The sequence below is a fragment of the Pseudophryne corroboree genome, chromosome 3 (genome assembly GCF_028390025.1).
Source record: "Pseudophryne corroboree isolate aPseCor3 chromosome 3, aPseCor3.hap2, whole genome shotgun sequence".
NCBI lineage: Eukaryota > Metazoa > Chordata > Amphibia > Anura > Myobatrachidae > Pseudophryne > Pseudophryne corroboree.
In genome coordinates this window covers 681,433,474-681,452,926 of record NC_086446.1, presented here as the reverse complement: position 1 = coordinate 681,452,926, position 19,453 = coordinate 681,433,474, and the positions used below count along the sequence as shown (strand labels likewise).

Genomic DNA, 19,453 nt, shown 5'->3' with positions numbered 1-19,453 from the left:
TGGTTAAGGTAGAGGCTTCTGGTCTAACCTGGAACAATTCTCCTCTCAGGGCTTCTGTGAGACCATTTAAGAAATGTGTTTTCAAAAGACTTTCATGTTGGGCATTGGCCACATCAAATCCTCCATCTATATGTCCTTGATGCACTATATCATGGTACTGTCTGACCACTCTTCTGTTTACCATCTGGAAATGCAGGTACTCTGTCTCTTTGCTGGTTACACCAGTGTTCTAATCTGTGCATGTAGTGTTCCCCTCTTATCTTTGTCCTTTGTGCATCTTCTGCTAGTGGAGCTACTATGTTTGCAGCTGCTCCTGCTGGATATCCTCTTACTTCAGCTTCAGCTGATGAACCCAATAACACTGAGTTTAGTTCTTGAAGATCTATCCAAGATCCTGTCCAAACAAGATTTATTCTCTTCATATAATTCAAATATGCAATTGGATGCTTGTGTGGGTCTGGAGCTTTGGAAATAATGTCATTCATATCTGATGCAGCCCATGGTCTGTATTGTTCCTGTTGTCTAACAAAATTTCCTGCTAATCCCGTGGCATTAAGGTCTCTAGTGATTTGTACAGATACTGGGTATGCCGTGATAGTCTCTTCAGGATATGGTGGTAGCTGCATCTGATAAAACATCTGGATATGTGTTGCACAGGTATTACATGGACATGGTGTACTAAAGTCCCCTGATTGCATTTTTTTTACACTGTTCTTTTCTATGTATTATCCTTGTCCCATTAGTCTGGGGACTATTTGCCAGAAACGGGTTGTTCTTCGAGATTATGGGTGTGTTCTGGCTATTGTCACAGTGTGGTTCGTTGGGGAGTACCCAATTGTCACAAAAGGGGCAATGTTCATATCCTTCAGGTATACATTGGTGACATTGTGGACACTTTCTCTGTCTCAATTCCTTTTGCAGATCTGGATATATTGGATTGTATGGTTCTGAAGAAACTGTATACCACTTGCCATCTCTTTTCTTCAGTACCACATTAGGTTCTCGTAAGTGTAAGGGTGCTGCAGGTGTAGTCAGGGTTGGTGCTGTGTTAGGTACTAATGGTGGTGGTACCTGAATCAATGGTGTCACTTGTGGTGGTGGGTTTACTACTGGTGTTGGTACTGGTATCTATATGTCCCATGCTATGTCTTCTAAAAATGTTTGTTCTTTTTTTTTTGGGCAGATATTCTGCAGCTACTGTCTTCCACATTTCTACTTGATGTTTCTTTTCTTTCTTTTCTATCCAAACATTCTGTTCCCTTAAAAATATTTCCCATCTCTTGAAATCTAGAGTTCCCTGAGGGGAAAATCCTGCCCTTTTGAATACTTTTTGTATTCCCTTAATGGCTTCAGGACCTTCCTTTTGTCTGACTATCTCAATGGGAGTCTTGGGCGCTAGGTCCGCCATACCCATGCTCCCCTGTGCCCCCATATGGGTTACTGGTCACAGTTACCTTAGTGCCCCCATATGAGTTCCTGGTCACAGATACTTTATGTATAGTCTGACCCTTTCAAGGTCCTTATATTCCCCTCTCTCTAGATTCAATTACCTTATATACTGCAACTTCTATTACCTCCTGTATTGTTTTGTAAAGACAAAAATATTTGCCCTGCTTTTATTCATGGGCAAATTTAACATCAGTGATACCCATTAATGCCTTGTAATTTCTTTAGATAATTGTGGTATGATGAGTGTGTTCTCTGACTAATATGGTCAGTGCGTGTTGTGCCTTTATGTGATTCTCTAATGTACACCCCTGGAGTTGTTCCTAGAAGCAGGATCCCCCGTAAGTGTGGGTATGGGATCTCCCTCTGTTTGGAATACTACAACTCCTTTACAATACACACAACTAAGATTAGACCCTTATTCTACCATTCAGTATTTTCCTAACACCTTGTACCCCCTGCCTAAGTTATCAAAGACAGTATAATATGACTAACAGCGCTTAGAGACACACTAAAGTAATTATCCCAATTTCTGTACCCTCCATCTAGAATCATAGAAAGAATGGGGAAATTGGAAACACTCTGCACCAGCTAACAATTCCTTTTGTCATATCTATGAAAAGATCCTGACTAATATCCGTCAATAAGTTATGAATCTACTACTGGATATTCAGAGACAAAATTAGTTGACCAGTAGAAGAGAAAAGAATGTCTCTTTGTTGGTGCACGTAGAATAATTAAAAATTAACTTTTAATAAATACATTAAAAAATGTCTGATAACGAAATAAAAATAATATAACAATAATATATTTATCATACATACTTTTCAGTGAATAAAGTGGTTAATAAAGTGAAATTTAAAAAAATCAAGGCTCGCTACCTGTATCATGTATTTATTCATCAAATAGTTTGAATATATTACTATAGATCAGAGTCCAAATATCAATCTCTGATTGAACCGTTATGTGTGGAGAAAGAGGATATTAACAACCATCAACTAAATGTTGCATAATCACCACAAGAATAATTATTCAATGTTCCACATATACTGTGTCAATATATATTGTAGTCTGCCTGGTGATTATTTACCTCCATTATACTGAGCTCATACATACATACATACATACATATAGATTGTTCATACTATATAGATCACATTCATGTTATCTCTAAGTGAGAGCCTGCTACCTATGACAGATATATCTTTATAGACTTCTTAAACTACCATCTATTCAATAGTGTTTAAAGTTGTCACAAATTAATATAAGTGTAATTATTCCATCTGTTCAGTAATAGCTGAAGTTGTTACAGATTGATACAAATATGACTATTTATCAGAATCACTGAGTACTCCCTCCAGTTACATTTTCATAAGTTCACTAAGTTACTTATGAATTTTAATGAATTCCCATAACTTCAGTATATAATACCCCAGTAGATCTCATAATATGTCTGATGGTTTTATTATAAGGTATTTGACAGCTTCCCTCATTAATATAGTGAGAAAACATTTCAATAGTGCATCCTTATAAGTTCTCTACTGAATTCACTCATATAAGTCATTCATGTTCAAAGAGTCTGTGCGTCTACTATTTCTGATACTCTGAACTTCAGGGTAACCTCTTAAAAAAATAATGTTTCCTATATATGTATGTATATCTGATGCAACAGGTATATAGAGCTGGACCATAGGACACATACTATGTATCTATACAGAAATAAAACTTACTGGATAGTATGTGATCACCTTACACCAATCTTATCCTACATCTTGTGACAGATATTTTCTACTGAGATGTGTTCCTACAATTTTTGTTGCTGCAAAGACTTAACATTTAAGCAAAAACAAACAAATGCAGTACTAACATAAATCTTGCAATCTAGACATATAACACAAATGTCATACAAGACACCCTCCAGCCTTAGGAGCCCTGTAGGGTCACCTAGAGGAAACGTGAAGGACCCTGACCTGGAATCGCGGGTACGTATCCGGACACCTTACATAAGAATGTCCACGTATCACTTCTTTCTCATAAGAGCCAAGGTCTATATGCAGAAAAGATCTTTGGACCCAGGGGCACCTATTCCCAAGAAGACAGGACAAGCCTTTAGGTTGCATTCAGGAAGGGTATGTCTTTGGTCCTCTGATCAATTCTGCCAGCTTTTTATATACATCTCATGTACCACTCATACAACACACTCATATCATGCAGTCATACACTGATAACAAGACAACTTATACTTTAAAGACAGAAGGTTACTGGATTCTTGGATCCCGCTAACCCGTCCCCACTGAGCCCCACCATACCTCAGGAAGAGCTGAAAGAGTAAGAAGGTGCCAAAGCACTTGTCTTTGCTTACCCCACTGTACAGATTTATTTCAGCTGGTTCCTGGGCATCAGCGGTTGGTCTGGTCAGTGACGGCAGGAATGTAGGGGAATCGCGGACAAGACCCCCAGGAAATGTTAGGGTAATAGGCTTACACCTTAACTATCAACGCCTTAGTAGCCCTTCTGTCTTGGAGATTCATGGTTCTGGATACAGCCGGCCGGAGAGCAAGAAGTCACACTAGACACAATGCCAGTATAACACTGCTCTGTCCTATGACAGAGAGAGCTTTTATTTATACCAAAAAAGAAGTGGGCTTTAACATGCCCTCCAATCACAGTGAAGTATAAAGTTAGCTAATCATATATATATTACAAGTTTCAGTGACATAGAAGGTAATATTCAGAAGACAGTTCCAAAGTATTCCTGGAGTCTGTCTTGTCAAAGAATGAGCGATTGCTGAAGATCTCTATTTCTGTCATTCTCTGTCTCCTGGCTTCACATTCTTACCTTGTAAAGTATTTTAAGGAAACCACCTGTTGTCTCACACATACAATACAAGCAACGATGACCTTATAATATATTTAAAGGGACATATATACAGTCTTTAGAATATAGTGAAACAATAATACAGCAAAAGCATTTTAATCAATATTACTCTCACAAGACCTACCCGCGTCATGCGGCAGGCTTGGCGGCAGGCTTGACTGCAGGTCTGCGAGGAGCCTGTGATCCTCTACCACGGTACGTACCTTTGCGAGGAAATCTTGAAAAGGCTCGAAAGGACTGGAAACTGCCCCTGCCCTGAGTACGAAAGGACCGAAACTTAGTTGGTTTCGGCATTTGAGGAGCAACTGGAAGAAACGGGCTTTTGCCACCCGTAGTATCAGAGATAATCTTTTTAAGTTCTGGACCAAAGAGGAATTCTCCTTCAAATGGCACGGCTGCCAAGGTCTGTTTTGAATCAGAGTCAGCACTCCAAACACGCAACCAGAGGGAACGTCTTGCGGTAACCGCTAAAGCAGAAATACGTGATCAGAGTGAGGCCGAATCCAACAAGGCCTCACCAACATAAGTGAGAGCCTCAGAAATCTGTTAAGCTAATTGAATAGCCTCTGATGGGTCATCAGACTGCATGCCCGACACCACTCGCGCTAACCAGTCATCTACGGCTTTAAGGACCCAGGCACCAGCGAGAACTGGACGGAAAGAAATACCTGATAAGGTAAACACAGATTTAAGAATCGCCTCAATCTTACTATCTGTTGGATCTTTGAGCGTCACTGATTGTATCCAAAGGAATTACTGTAGCCTTCGCCAGGTGAGAAATAGGAGCATCCACCTTTGGAGCCGTTTCCCAGAATCTTGTGTCCTCTTCAGCAAACGGATTAAGAAAACGTAACTTCTTAGGAGCCTGAAAATGTAAATCCGGCTTAAGCCAAGGCTCCTTCAAAGGTGTCTGCAAAATGTGTATATTAGGGGAAAGACAGTTACCTGTCTTTTCTGTCGTTTGAAAAAGGCAGATGAAGTCTCAGTATGGCTTCGATCAATAACCTGACCCTGGAATTGGTAGACGGTTCCTCTTCTTCCTAGGCAGAAGCATCCTCCCACTCAGAGGCTAGCTCACCCTCATCCAAAGGAGAGACCGAATCTAACTCCTCACCTGGAAACGTGATAGCGGGCAGTGGATGCTGTCTTTTAGTGGCTGCTGAACCCGAAGCAGTTACCAGTTTATTAATAGACTGTGCTAAATCCGAAAGACACCTGCCCATATGCCTAGCCCAAGGTGGTTCGTCAGCCGATAGATTTGAATCAGTACCTAACTGGGATTGACGCAGATACGCAATAGCATCGGCCATGTTCCTAGCCCATGGAGGAACAGACTGATCTACAGATCCACCAAACTGCTCAACAACAGGTGTCCCAGAGCATGCATTGCAGAGAGAACCCGGATCCATGCTATCCTTAAGCAGCTTGGATCCGCACTGAGAACAGGAAAAATAAACAGCCGAGCCTGCCTTCCCTTTGGCAGATTTGTCCGGCTTATTGGCCATACTGCTGTGAAAAATAATCACCCCTCCTAAAAAAAGGAGGGGTTCCACAGCACAGTGGAACCCCTAACTCCTGTCTCTTAAAAAGTAATTCTCTTTGTATAATTACAAAGGAGTGAGAAGTGGGGCTAGTATGATAAGCAAGACTCTACTTCAATATATATATATATATATATATATATATTATATATATATATATATATATATATATATATTATATATATATAGGGGTAGGAATAGACCCACAGTATACTTGCAGTTAGCTGATTCTTTGGTGAAAAAAACCCTTTAAGTGTGTGTAAGTGTGTGTGTGTCCGGAGCGCAGCGTCCCCCGCCGTCTGCATCAGCGTGGAGAAGATGGCGACCGCTGAAGAAGCCCGCCCCCACAGACTGAGGAGGACGACACTGAACATCCTCAGAGCCAGAGATGGAAGCGGGAAGTCCCTTCTACTTCCGCCGCGGCTCGCCCCGTTGCCACAGTGATGGAAACCAAAGTGGGCTGGCGATAGCGAGCAGGAGCAGCGCCCGGGCTCCACAGACCGCCGCCGTACTAGGCATCAGACTGCTTCACAGCCCCAGTGTCCTGGGGAGCTGTCAGACCGCTGCTATTAGATAGCGGTCCGTGCATGCGCCCCCTCCCGCCGCAGCGCGCACTGTACATCAACCACAGCGCTCACTGCAGACACAGACACACACACACACACACACACACACACACACACCCCCCCCCCCCCCCGCTATGGGGGGAAACAGCCCAACACAATCAGACAGGTTGTGGCTGTCATTCTCATTCTCTTCCCCCTACCTGAAAGATTGCCTCCTCGGATCCTCAGTCCGGATATAGGGATCCCCAGTCAGTAAGAGGTGGTGACTTCTCCAGAGGCTGTAAAGAGCGGGGAAACCCCTAACTACTCCCCGCTCAAAGTACACCTGTCACCCGTAAACAGGGACTTAGGGTACATATGGAAGAAAAAGAAAAAGCAAAGAAAATAAACCTAACTAAAATCCCAAGTAAGAAACTGTGCCTGCACTCTCCAGGCACAAAACTTAAACTGAGGAAACTTGATAGTCAGGCTGGAGATGGGAGGGGTTAGAGGGGGGAGGGCTTAGTTTTTATAGGTTATGTGCCAAAGCTCCCTTCCCGCACTCTCTAACCCAGCAGTTCACACGCAGCGTCCCCCAGATGGATGAAAGAGAAATTAGGCGCGGTCTAATGGCCGTGAAGGGAAGCAGTGGTCTACCTGCTGAGACCTGGCAGGAAGTTACAATGAAATAGAGAACATTACACACGTGAGAATTCTCATTACCTTACTTATTGTACCACCCCCGTATATTTTAATCATAAAGTTAGGTAACCTTCCCCCCCCCCCCCCCAAAAAAAAAAAAAAAAAAACACAACCAAAAAATAAGATTTTACTTACCGATAAATCTATTTCTCGTAGTCCGTAGTGGATGCTGGGGACTCCGTCAGGACCATGGGGATTAGCGGCTCCGCAGGAGACAGGGCACAAAACTAAAGCTTTAGGATCAGGTGGTGTGTACTGGCTCCTCCCCCTATGACCCTCCTCCAAGCCTCAGTTAGGATACTGTGCCCGGACGAGCGTACACAATAAGGAAGGATATTGAATCCCGGGTAAGACTCATACCAGCCACACCAATCACACCGTATAACTTGTGATCTAAACCCAGTTAACAGTATGACAAACGTAGGAGCCTCTGAACAGACGGCTCACAACAAATAACAACCCGATTTTTTTGTAACAATAACTATGTACAAGTATTGCAGACAATCCGCACTTGGGATGGGCGCCCAGCATCCACTACGGACTACGAGAAATAGATTTATCGGTAAGTAAAATCTTATTTTCTCTGACGTCCTAAGTGGATGCTGGGGACTCCGTCAGGACCATGGGGATTATACCAAAGCTCCCAAACGGGCGGGAGAGTGCGGATGACTCTGCAGCACAGAATGAGAGAACTCCAGGTCCTCTTTAGCCAGGGTATCAAATTTGTAGAATTTTACAAAGGTGTTCTCCCCCGACCACGTAGCTGCTCGGCAGAGTTGTAATGCCGAGACCCCTCGGGCAGCCGCCCAGGATGAGCCCACCTTCCTTGTGGAATGGGCCTTGACAGATTTAGGCTGTGGCAGGCCTGCCACAGAATGTGCAAGTTGAATGGTGCTACAAATCCAACGAGCAATCGTCTGCTTAGAAGCAGGAGCACCCAGCTTGTTGGGTGCATACAGTATAAACAGCGAGTCAGATTTTCTGACTCCAGCCGTCCTTGAAATGTATATTTTCAATGCCCTGACAACGTCCAGCAACTTGGAATCTTCCAAATCGCTAGTAGCCGCAGGCACCACAATAGGCTGGTTCAGGTGAAACGCTGACACCACCTTAGGCAGAAACTGAGGACGCGTCCGCAGTTCTGCCCTGTCCGAATGGAAAATCAGATATGGGCTCTTATACGATAAAGCCGCCAATTCTGATACTCTCCTGGCTGAAGCCAGGGCCAGTAGCATGGTTACTTTCCATGTAAGATATTTCAAATCCACCGATTTGAGTGGCTCAAACCAATGGGATTTGAGAAAATCCAAAACTACATTCAGGTCCCACGGAGCCACTGGGGGCACAACCGGGGGCTGTATATGTAGTACTCCTTTTACAAAAGTCTGGACTTCAGGAACTGAAGCCAATTCTTTCTGGAAGAAAATCGACAGGGCCGAAATTTGAACCTTAATGGACCCCAATTTGAGGCCCATAGACAATCCTGTTTGCAGGAAATGTAGGAATCGACCCAGTTGAAATTCCTCCGTGGGGGCCTTCCTGGCCTCACACCACGCAACATATTTTCTCCAAATGCGGTGATAATGTTGTGCAGTCACCTCCTTCCTGGCTTTAACCAGTGTAGGAATGACCTCTTCTGGAATGCCTTTTTTCATTAGAATTCGGCGTTCAACCGCCATGCCGTCAAACGCAGCCGCGGTAAGTCTTGGAATAGACACGGTCCCTGCTGAATCAGGTCCCGTCTTAGAGGTAGAGGCCACGGATTTTCCGTGAGCATCTCCTGAAGTTCCGGGTACCAAGTTCTTCTTGGCCAATCCGGAGCCACGAGTATCGTTCTTACTCCCCTTTGCCGTATAATTCTCAGTACTTTGGGTATGAGAGGCAGAGGAGGAAACACATACACTGACTGGTACACCCACGGTGTTACCAGAGCGTCCACAGCTATTGCCTGAGGGTCTCTTGACCTGGCGCAAAACCTGTCCAGTTTTTTGTTGAGGCGAGACGCCATCATATCCACCTTTGGTTTTTCCCAACGGTTCACAATCATGTGGAAGACTTCTGGATGAAGTCCCCACTCTCCCGGGTGTAGATCGTGTCTGCTGAGGAAGTCTGCTTCCCAGTTGTCTACTCCCGGAATGAACACTGCTGACAGTGCTATCACATGATCTTCCGCCCAGCGAAGGATCCTTGCAGCTTCTGCCATTGCTCTCCTGCTTCTTGTGCCGCCCTGTCTGTTTACGTGGGCGACTGCCGTGATGTTGTCCGACTGGATCAACACCGGCTGACCCTGAAGCAGGGGTTTTGCCAGGCTTAGAGCATTGTAAATTGCTCTTAGCTCCAGTATATTTATATGAAGAGACATCTCCAGGCTTGACCATACTCCCTGGAAGTTTCTTCCCTGTGTGACCGCTCCCCAGCCTCTCAGACTGGCATCCGTGGTCACCAGGACCCAGTCCTGTATGCCGAATCTGCGGCCCTCTAACAGATGAGCACTCTGCAACCACCACAGAAGAGACACCCTTGTCCGTGGCGATAAGGTTATCCGCTGATGCATCTGCAGATGCGATCCGGACCATTTGTCCAGCAGATCCCACTGAAAAGTTCGTGCGTGGAATCTGCCGAATGGAATTGCTTCGTAAGAATCCACCATCTTTCCCAGGACTCTTGTGCATTGATGCACAGACACTTTTCCTGGTTTTAGGAGGTTCCTGACAAGTTCGGATAACTCCTTGGCTTTCTCCTCCGGAAGAAACACCTTTTTCTGAACTGTGTCCAGAATCATTCCCAGGAACAGCAGACGTGTTGTCGGGGTCAACTGAGATTTTGGGAAATTCAGAATCCACCCGTGTTGTTGCAGCACTACTTGGGTTAGTGCTACTCCGTCCTCCAGCTGTTCTCTGGACCTTGCCCTTATCAGGAGATCGTCCAAGTAAGGGATAATTAATACGCCTCTTCTTCGCAGAAGAATCATCATTTCGGCCATTACCTTGGTAAAGACCCGAGGTGCCGTGGACAATCCAAACGGCAGCGTCTGAAACTGATAATGACAGTTTTGCACCACGAACCTGAGGTACCCTTGATGTGAAGGGCAAATTGGGACATGCAGGTAAGCATCCTTTATGTCCAGGGACACCATAAAGTCCCCTTCTTCCAGATTCGCTATCACTGCTCTGAGTGATTCCATCTTGAACTTGAATTTTTGTATGTACAGGTTCAAAGATTTCAGATTTAGAATAGGTCTTACCGAGCCGTCCGGCTTCGGTACCACAAATAGCGTGGAGTAATACCCCTTTCCCTGTTGTAGGAGGGGTACCTTGACTATCACCTGCTGAGAAAACAGCTTGTGAATGGCTTCCAATACCGTCGCCCTGTCTGAGGGAGACGTTGGCAAAGCAGACTTTAGGAACCGGCGAGGGGGAGACTTCTCGAATTCCAACCTGTAACCCTGAGATACTACCTGCAGGATCCAAGGGTCCACCTGTGAGCAAGCCCACTGTGCGCTGAAATTCCTGAGTCGACCCCCCACCGCTCCTGAGTCCGCTTGTACAGCCCCAGCGTCATGCTGAGGGCTTTGCAGAACCCTGGGAGGGCTTCTGTTCCTGGGCAGGGGCTGCTTGCTGCCCTCTCTTACCCCTTCCTCTGCCCCGGGGCAGATATGACTGTCCTTTTGCCCTCTTGTTCTTATAGGACCGAAAGGACTGCGGCTGAAAAGACGGTGTCTTTTTCTGTTGGGAGGGGGTCTGAGGTAAAAAGGTGGATTTTCCGGCAGTTGCCGTGGCCACCAGATCCGATAGACCTACGCCAAATAATTCTTCCCCTTTATACGGCAATACTTCCATATGTCGTTTGGAATCCGCATCACCTGACCACTGTCGCGTCCATAAACTTCTTCTGGCAGATATGGACATCGCACTTACTCTCGATGCCAGAGTGCAAATATCCCTCTGAGCATCTTCCAGGGTATCAATATTTTCAGTCAGGGAATCCGACCAGACCACCCCAGCACTGCACATCCAGGCTGAGGCGATGGCTGGTCGCAGTATAACACCAGTATGTGTGTATATACTCTTTAGGGTAGTTTCCAGCCTCCTATCAGCTGGATCCTTGAGGGCGGCCGTATCAGGAGACGGTAACGCCACTTGTTTTGATAAGCGTGTGAGCGCCTTATCCACCCTAGGGGGTGTTTCCCAGCGCGCCCTAACCTCTGGCGGGAAAGGGTATAATGCCAATAACTTTTTTGAAATTAGCACTTTTCTATCTGGGTTAACCCACGCTTCATCACATACATCATTCAATTCCTCTGATTCAGGAAAAACTACAGGTAGTTTTTTCACCCCCCACATAATACCCCTTTTTGTGGTACTTGCAGTATCAGAGATATGCAAAGCCTCCTTCATTGCCGTGATCATATAACGTGTGGCTCTACTTGAAAATACGTTTGTTTCTTCACCGTCGACACTAGATTCAGTGTCCGTGTCTGGGTCTGTGTCGACCGACTGAGGTAAAGGGCGTTTTACAGCCCCTGACGGTGTCTGAGACGCCTGGGCAGGCACCAACTGGTTTTCCGGCCGTCTCATGTCGTCAACTGATTTTTGTAATGTGCTGACATTATCACGTAATTCCATAAACAAAGCCATCCATTCCGGTGTCGACTCCCTGGGGGGTGACATCACCATTACCGGCAATTGCTCTGCCTCCACACCAACATCGTCCTCATACATGTCGACACACACGTACCGACACACAGCAGACACACAGGGAATGCTCTTATCGAAGACAGGACCCCACTAGCCCTTTGGGGAGACAGAGGGAGAGATTGCCAGCACACACCCAAGCGCTATAATATATATGGGAACAACCTTATATAAGTGTTGTATCCTTATAGCAGCTTAAATATATAAAATATCGCCATAAAAAGTGCCCCCCCTCTCTGTTTTACCCTGTTTCTGTAGTGCAGTGCAGGGGAGAGTCCTGGGAGCCTTCCTCACAGCGGAGCTGAGCAGGAAAATGGCGCTGTGTGCTGAGGAGAATAAGCCCCGCCCCCTATTCCGGCGGGCTTTTCTCCCGTAGTTTGTAATATCTGGCAGGGGTTAAATACATCCATATAGCCTCAAGGGCTATATGTGATGTATTTTTTAGCCATAAAAGGTATTTACATTGCTGCCCAGGGCGCCCCCAGCAGCGCCCTGCACCCTCCGTGACCGTTGGTGAGAAGTGTGTGACAAACAATGGCGCACAGCTGCAGTGCTGTGCGCTACCTTCAAGAAGACTGAAGAGCCTTCTGCCGCCGGTTTCTGGACCTTCAATCTTCAGCATCTGCAAGGGGGGTCGGCGGCGCGGCTCCGGGACGAACCCCAGGGTGAGACCTGTGTTCCGACTCCCTCTGGAGCTAATGGTGTCCAGTAGCCTAAGAAGCCAATCCATCCTGCACGCAGGTGAGTTGAACTTCTCTCCCCTAAGTCCCTCGATGCAGTGAGCCTGTTGCCAGCAGGACTCACTGAAAATAATAAACCTAAAAACTTTTTCTAAGCAGCTCCTTAAGAGAGCCACCTAGATTGCACCCTGCTCGGACGGGCACAAAAACCTAACTGAGGCTTGGAGGAGGGTCATAGGGGGAGGAGCCAGTACACACCACCTGATCCTAAAGCTTTAGTTTTGTGCCCTGTCTCCTGCGGAGCCGCTAATCCCCATGGTCCTGACGGAGTCCCCAGCATCCACTTAGGACGTCAGAGAAAGTATAAATAGCATAGCCTAAAGTTCCCCATACACTTCTGCGACTTCTCAGAGGGGAGAAGTCACATAGGATTCCCTTGAGTTCCCCGGCAGCTTCTCAGGCGGCAGGATCACATATGATACATCGTATGCAGTCCTTTTGCATACGATGTATCGTATGCGATCCCAACCAAGGCTCGGGATCCGTCAAATGTATAGTGCAGCCCTTACGATCTCTGACTCCAATACGATGAGCACGGGACCACGCATCGGAATCGAGGTGAAACACCTGCAATTTGCCACTTATCATCCGATTTCTCTGTTGAAATCGGATGAAATTGGCCCAAATCGCACAAATGTAGGGGCAACGTAAGGTCAGTGTGACCAACATGTGTCTGCTTATGTGTCCCTATGTGGGACAAATTATTCACAATGTTAAGATAACAAACACATTATTAAATGTTGATCAAAATTACACTCCCATTGCGGTCAAGTCACAGCAGTAATTGTCAGTGTGCGCTTGCAGGCGGGTCTCTGTGTACACACAAATAAGCATTGCCCGCTTTCTACATGCTCTAAATATGCCCTCATTAAACTTTGCCTCCATGCAAATGATCTTTAGCCACCTTGTTACACCCATTCAGCCAAGTGGAGATTATTATTAGCCTTTATGTATTTGGCACCACAAGGGGTCCGTTGTGCCTTACAGAGTACGTAAACAGAGACAGTATGAACAGAACAAGAAAAAAGTGACTTACAGTGCAGATTGCGGAACATGGACAAGGTTTATAGACATTGCTGCAGCAACAGCCATAGGGGTTAATCCAAGTGAATGCGAAGGGTGCAAGTTGCCATTGCCGCGCCGTTTCAACACTGGCACCCGAACTCCCACCCTCGCTGCCTGAATTTACTCAAAAGTGATCGCAGCCCTATGGCTTAATGTTTGGCTAGTTATAAATCTGCCATATATTCATGTATTTGGGGAGCAGTTACGTCACAAGACTGACGCCGGAATCCTGCCCCCTTACAGTGCTAACAGTCGGCATGCAGACTAACAGGGACTAGTCCATGACACCCATAGAGTGGGAATATAACCTTTGGCGAGCGAAGCAAGATATTCCTAAAGAGAGAGAGATCCCTAAAGAGAGACTTCATACATATTTAAACTATATTGGAAATATGTATGTAAAGAAACAAACCTCACAGACTTTATGAGGGGAATCCTATTCCCCATGAAGGGTGCTAATTGCCATTGCAGAGGCATGTAAATGCCAACAGCAACCGAACTTACACCCATCGTGGCCTTGCTGGACTTGCATATTTTTGCTTGCAGCCCTATGTGAACAACCATCAGTCACTTGGCCATGCTAAACAGACTGATAGATGCTACAGTTTCATAGTATAGTACATCCCACAGATTGCTGTCTCCACTGTATGTAGCTGATGGACATAATCTATGTTGTGAGTGAAGAATACCTAATGTAACTATATATACTGTACATTATGTAAGTTTCACACATGCTCTGCAATGTGTCGCTGCCTTCAGCAGGACTTGTATATGATGTTGGCAGACTGAATAAGTCTACTGACCTACCATGCTGGTCTCTCATTTGAAACTTGTAACGCTTCAGGAAAAAAACCTTACATTGGCAACAGCCATAGCCTCATTTTTCTTAGGCCATACTCTCAATAAGAGAGTTTGGCCCATTGTCCATTCATTACCCCATGACTATGGTAATGTGGGGGACATGTATACAGGGCTACTTCTGTGCTCTTCCCTACAGCTGCGGCACTGTACTCAATTTGCATATGCAACCATTTGCCGAATTTAGTTGCATAACTGTGCACCTGAAAGTACAAGTCTGTCCCTATCCCAGCGTCCACAGACAAAACCGCTATCATTAGTGACAGCACTTGTAGAAGCACCCATGCTAGGTGGAAGAGATCAATCTATACCCTTTATCAGTAATTTGAAAGTTTTGAAGTGGTAACGTAAGGATCTATGCACAGGGGTTTTCACTAATTCCAGGTCGTTGCTCTTTTACAGCTACAGGGAACAGAAACAGAAGCACGGATAACACAGAAGCTCGAGGTCTTCTTCTTATTATCCTTTATTTATATGGTGCCACATGGGATCCGCAGCGCCCAATTACAGAAGACAGTGACTTACAGTACAATACAATACAATATAGGACAAGTACAGGGTATATAAACATGGCTGCGTCAGTAAACACCCCTGAAATAAGTATCATGGTGGCAGAAAACCGAAGGATTTGGTGCCATCAAAGGGGAGTATTGAAAAGAAGCTAGCAATAATAAATAGAAGAACACGTCAGCCCCTGTGCCTGCTTTGTCATCAGCCTCAGAAAGACGCCTGTGTGCACTTCATCAGATCTCTATGCAAGCTTCCATCTGTCCTCTATACAGCGGTCACAAAATGAAAGGGTGATAAATGAAATGAATAAATTCTTGTGTGCACATATCCTGCACCTCTTACTTTTATTATGAACATGTATATAGGGCCTAATTCAGATCTGATCCCTGGGCTGCGTTTTTTGCTGTTCGATCAGATAGTCGGCGCCTGCAGGGGGAGTGTAATCTCGCTGTGCAAGTGTGTGATCGCATGTGTAGCGGAGCTGCTCAAAATCACTTTGTGCAGTCTCTGCGCAGGACAGGACTTACTGTTCCAGTGCGATTGAATCCTGCTGATCGGGGCCGGAGCGGACATCAGACACCCTCCCTGAAAACGCTTGAGCCCGCCTGCGTTTTTCGGACAATCCCTTATAATGGTCAGTTGCCACCCACAAACGGCATCTTCCTGTCAATCACCTTGCGAATGCCCGTGCAAATGGATCCTTCACACCATCCAGTCTCTGACCGCCGTTGCCTGTTGTAGCCATCCAATGCGCCTGCGTACTGCGGCTCAGGCGAATGCGCAGTTCGGATCTGATCGCCCGCTGTGCGAAACCGCACAGCAGCGATCAGATCTGAATGATCCCCATAGTACCAGTGTATGCTGTAATTCTTTACAATATAAGGGCAGACACAGTCATTTTACAAAGCGAGGTATTAACAGGCAGGCATACAAACAGTGTACAGTGGCTATAGGCATGTACTAGACAACACAAAGAAGAGTGGACTTACTTTTTCTGGATAGCTTCTTGTCTAGAAGGAAAGAAATACACTTAGTAGCAGAGATTTTGGGGTTACTGAAACAAGTAAGAATAATTATATATATATATATATATATATATACATACATATATATATATATATATATACACACACATACATACATACATACATACATACCTACATACATATACACACATACATGTTTCCAAAAGTCCCGGCACTCATCTTATAAAGGTGTAAGGCCCTGAGGAAGGGGTATATCCCCGAAACATGTCGGTACAATAAAGCTGACCTTTTTTCATACTGCCTAAGAAGTCTGTTCGAGTGCCGCCTTACCCCACTGCATTATACATACATACATACATACATACATATATATATACACACACACACACACACACACACACACACACACACACACACACACATACATGCATGCATACATACACACAGTCCCTGAAATTACCCTTTTCCTTCCACCCTCTTCTGTATCATCTGCTGTCTGTTGGCCATCTCCTCTTGGAAGACCCAACTTCTCTGAAACGGAACTCATGGGGCTATATTTATGATTTAAAAATTTAAAGTGGCATGGACATTAGGGGGGTAATTCAGATCTGATCACTAGGCAGCAATTTTTGCAGCCCTGCATTCAGATAGTCGCCGCCTACAATTGGAGTGTATTTTCGCTGTGCAAGTGTGCGAACGTATGTATAGCAGAGCTGCACAAACTGATTTTGTGCAGTCTCTGCGCAGCCCAGGACTTACATCAGCCTGCTCGGGACCGGATTTGATGTCAGACACCCTCCCATCAAACGCTCGGACACGCCTGCATTTTTCCAGACACTCCCTGAAAACGGTCAGTTGACACCCACAAACGCTCTCTTCCTGTCAATCTCCTTGCGAACGCCCGTGCGAAAGGATCCTTCGCACAAACCCGTCGCTGACCAGCGATCCCCGTTGCAGCCATGCGACGCACCGGTGCATATGCATGCGCAGTTCGGATCTGATCGCCTGCTGTGCGAAAACGCAGCGATCAGATCTGAATTACCCCCTAGGTGTAAAGCACACCAGCCTTCACACTTAGGGCCTGAATTGCACGCAAAAATAGGATTTAATACCTACCGGTAAATCCTTTTCTCCGAGTCCGTAGAGGATGCTGGGGACTCCAAAAGGACTATGGGGTATAGACGGGATCCGCAGGAGACATGGGCACACTATAACACTTTGAATGGGTGTGAACTGGCTCCTCCCTCTATGCCCCTCCTCCAGACCTCAGTTATAGGAACTGTGCCCAGGGAGACGGACATTTCGAGGAAAAGGGCGAGAAACCAAGGGTGAGAAACACACCTTCCCACACCACAACACACCGTACAACATGGCTTTTAAGCAATACCAGTTAACAGCATGAACTAAAAACAGCAAGAAGCTGAACATAACCGATACACAACCTCCGTGTAACAGAAGCAATAACGATCAATACTACTGCAAAAACAGTCCACACAGGGACGGGCGCCCAGCATCCTCTAAGAACTAGGAGAAAAGGATTTACCGGTAGGTATTAAAATCCTATTTTCTCTTACGTCCTAGAGGATGCTGGGGACTCCAAACGGACCATGGGGTCTATACCAAAGCTCCAGACCGGGCGGGAGAGTGCGGACGACTCTGCAGCACCGATTGAGCAAACATGAGGTCCTCATCAGCCAGGGTATCAAACTTGTAGAACTTAGCAAAAGTGTTTGAACCCGACCACGTAGCCGCTCGGCAAAGTTGAAGCGCCGAGACTCCTCGGGCAGCCGCCCAAGATGAGCCCACCTTCCTAGTAGAATGGGCTTTCACTGACTTCGGCAACGGCAATCCAGCCGTAGAATGAGCATGCCGAATCGTATAACAGATCCAGCGGGCAATAGTCTGCTTGGAAGCAGGAGCCCCAATTTTATTGGGAGCATATAGGACAAACAGAGCCTCTGATTTCCTAATTTGAGCCGTTCTGGCGACATAAATTTTCAAAGCTCTGACTACATCGAGAGATTTTGAAACCGCCAAGGTATCCGTAACCACAGGTACCACAATAGGTTGGTTTATGTGAAACGAAGAAACCACCTTCGGCAGAAATTCTTGACGAGTACTCAATTCCGCTCTATCCACATGGAAAATCAAATAGGGGCTTTTGTGAGACCAAGCCGCCAATTCCGACACCCGTCTTGCGGACGCCAAGGCCAAAAGCATGACCACCTTCACAGTGAGAAATTTCAACTCAACCTTTCGCAAAGGTTCATACCAGTGAGACATAAGAAATTGCAACACCACGTCAAGATCCCACGGAGCCATGGTTGGCACAAACGGAGGATGTATGTGCAGTACTCCCTTCACGAAAGTCTGATCCTCTGGAAGGGCGGACAATTCTTTTTGAAAGAAAATAGATCAAGCCGAAATCTGCACTTTAATGGAACCTAATTTCAGGCCTGCATCCACACCTGTCTGCAAAAAATGGAGGAAACGACCCAGCTGAAACTCCTCCGTAGAAGCCTTCTTGGCTTTACACCAAGACACATACTTTCTCCAAATACGGTGATAATGCTTCGCCGTGACCTCCTTTCTAGCCTTAAGGAGAGTGGGGATGACTTCCCCGGGAATACCCTTTCGAGCTAGGATTTGGCGTTCAACCTCCACGCCGTCAAACGCAACCGCGGTAAGTCCTGGAAGACGCACGGCCCCTGCAGTAACAGATCTTCTCTGAGAGGAAGAGGCCAGGGATCTTCTATGAGCAATTCCTGAAGATCCGGATACCAGGCCCTCCGTGGCCAATCTGGAACAATGAGTACCGCCTGAACCCTTGTTCTTCTTATGATCCTTATCAATTTTGGAATGAGTGGAAGTGGAGGGAACACATAGACAGAAGGAAACACCCACGGAGTCACCAGGGCGTCCACTGCACTGGCTTGAGGGTCCCTTGACCTGGAACAATATCTCTGAAGCTACTTGTTGAGGCGAGATGCCATCATGTCTATTTGAGGAATTCCCCAATGACTTGTCACTTCTGCAAACACCTCTTGATGAAGACCCCACTCTCCTGGATGGAGATGGTGTCTGCTGAGGAAATCTGCTTCCCAGTTGTCAGCAGTCTTCCTTCCGGGCGTGGACAGAGCGCTTACATGTTTTTCTGCCCAGCGGAGAACTTTTGAGGCCGTCGCCGCTCTGCTCTTTGTTCCGCCCTGGCGGTTTATGTACGCCACCGCTGTTACGTTGTCCGACTGAATCAGGACAGGTAGACCTTGAAGAAAGTGTTCCGCTTGCAGAAGGCCATTGTAGATGGCTCTTAACTCCAGAACGTTTATGTGCAGACAAGCTTCCTGGCTTGACCGTTTTCGATGGAAATTTTGTCCCTGTGTGACTGCTCCCCAGCCTCGGAGTCTTGCATCCGTGGTCACCAGGACCCAATCCTGGATCCCGAACCTGCGTCCCTCTAGGAGGTGAGAACTTTGAAGCCACCACAG

The 19,453-nt window shown here is 46.1% G+C and overlaps 1 protein-coding gene across 3 annotated transcripts in view; it reads right to left on the bottom strand.

The window, feature by feature from the left end:
- LOC135056585 (arsenite methyltransferase-like) overlaps nucleotides 1–19,453 on the bottom strand; it is a 354,731-nt gene that overhangs the window by 180,606 nt on the left and 154,672 nt on the right. For all 3 annotated transcript variants that reach the window (XM_063961942.1, XM_063961941.1, XM_063961940.1), the window contains one exon: nucleotides 15,969–15,989. In XM_063961942.1, coding sequence (XP_063818012.1) covers nucleotides 15,969–15,989 — 21 coding nt within the window. The remainder of the gene's footprint in view (nucleotides 1–15,968; nucleotides 15,990–19,453) is intronic.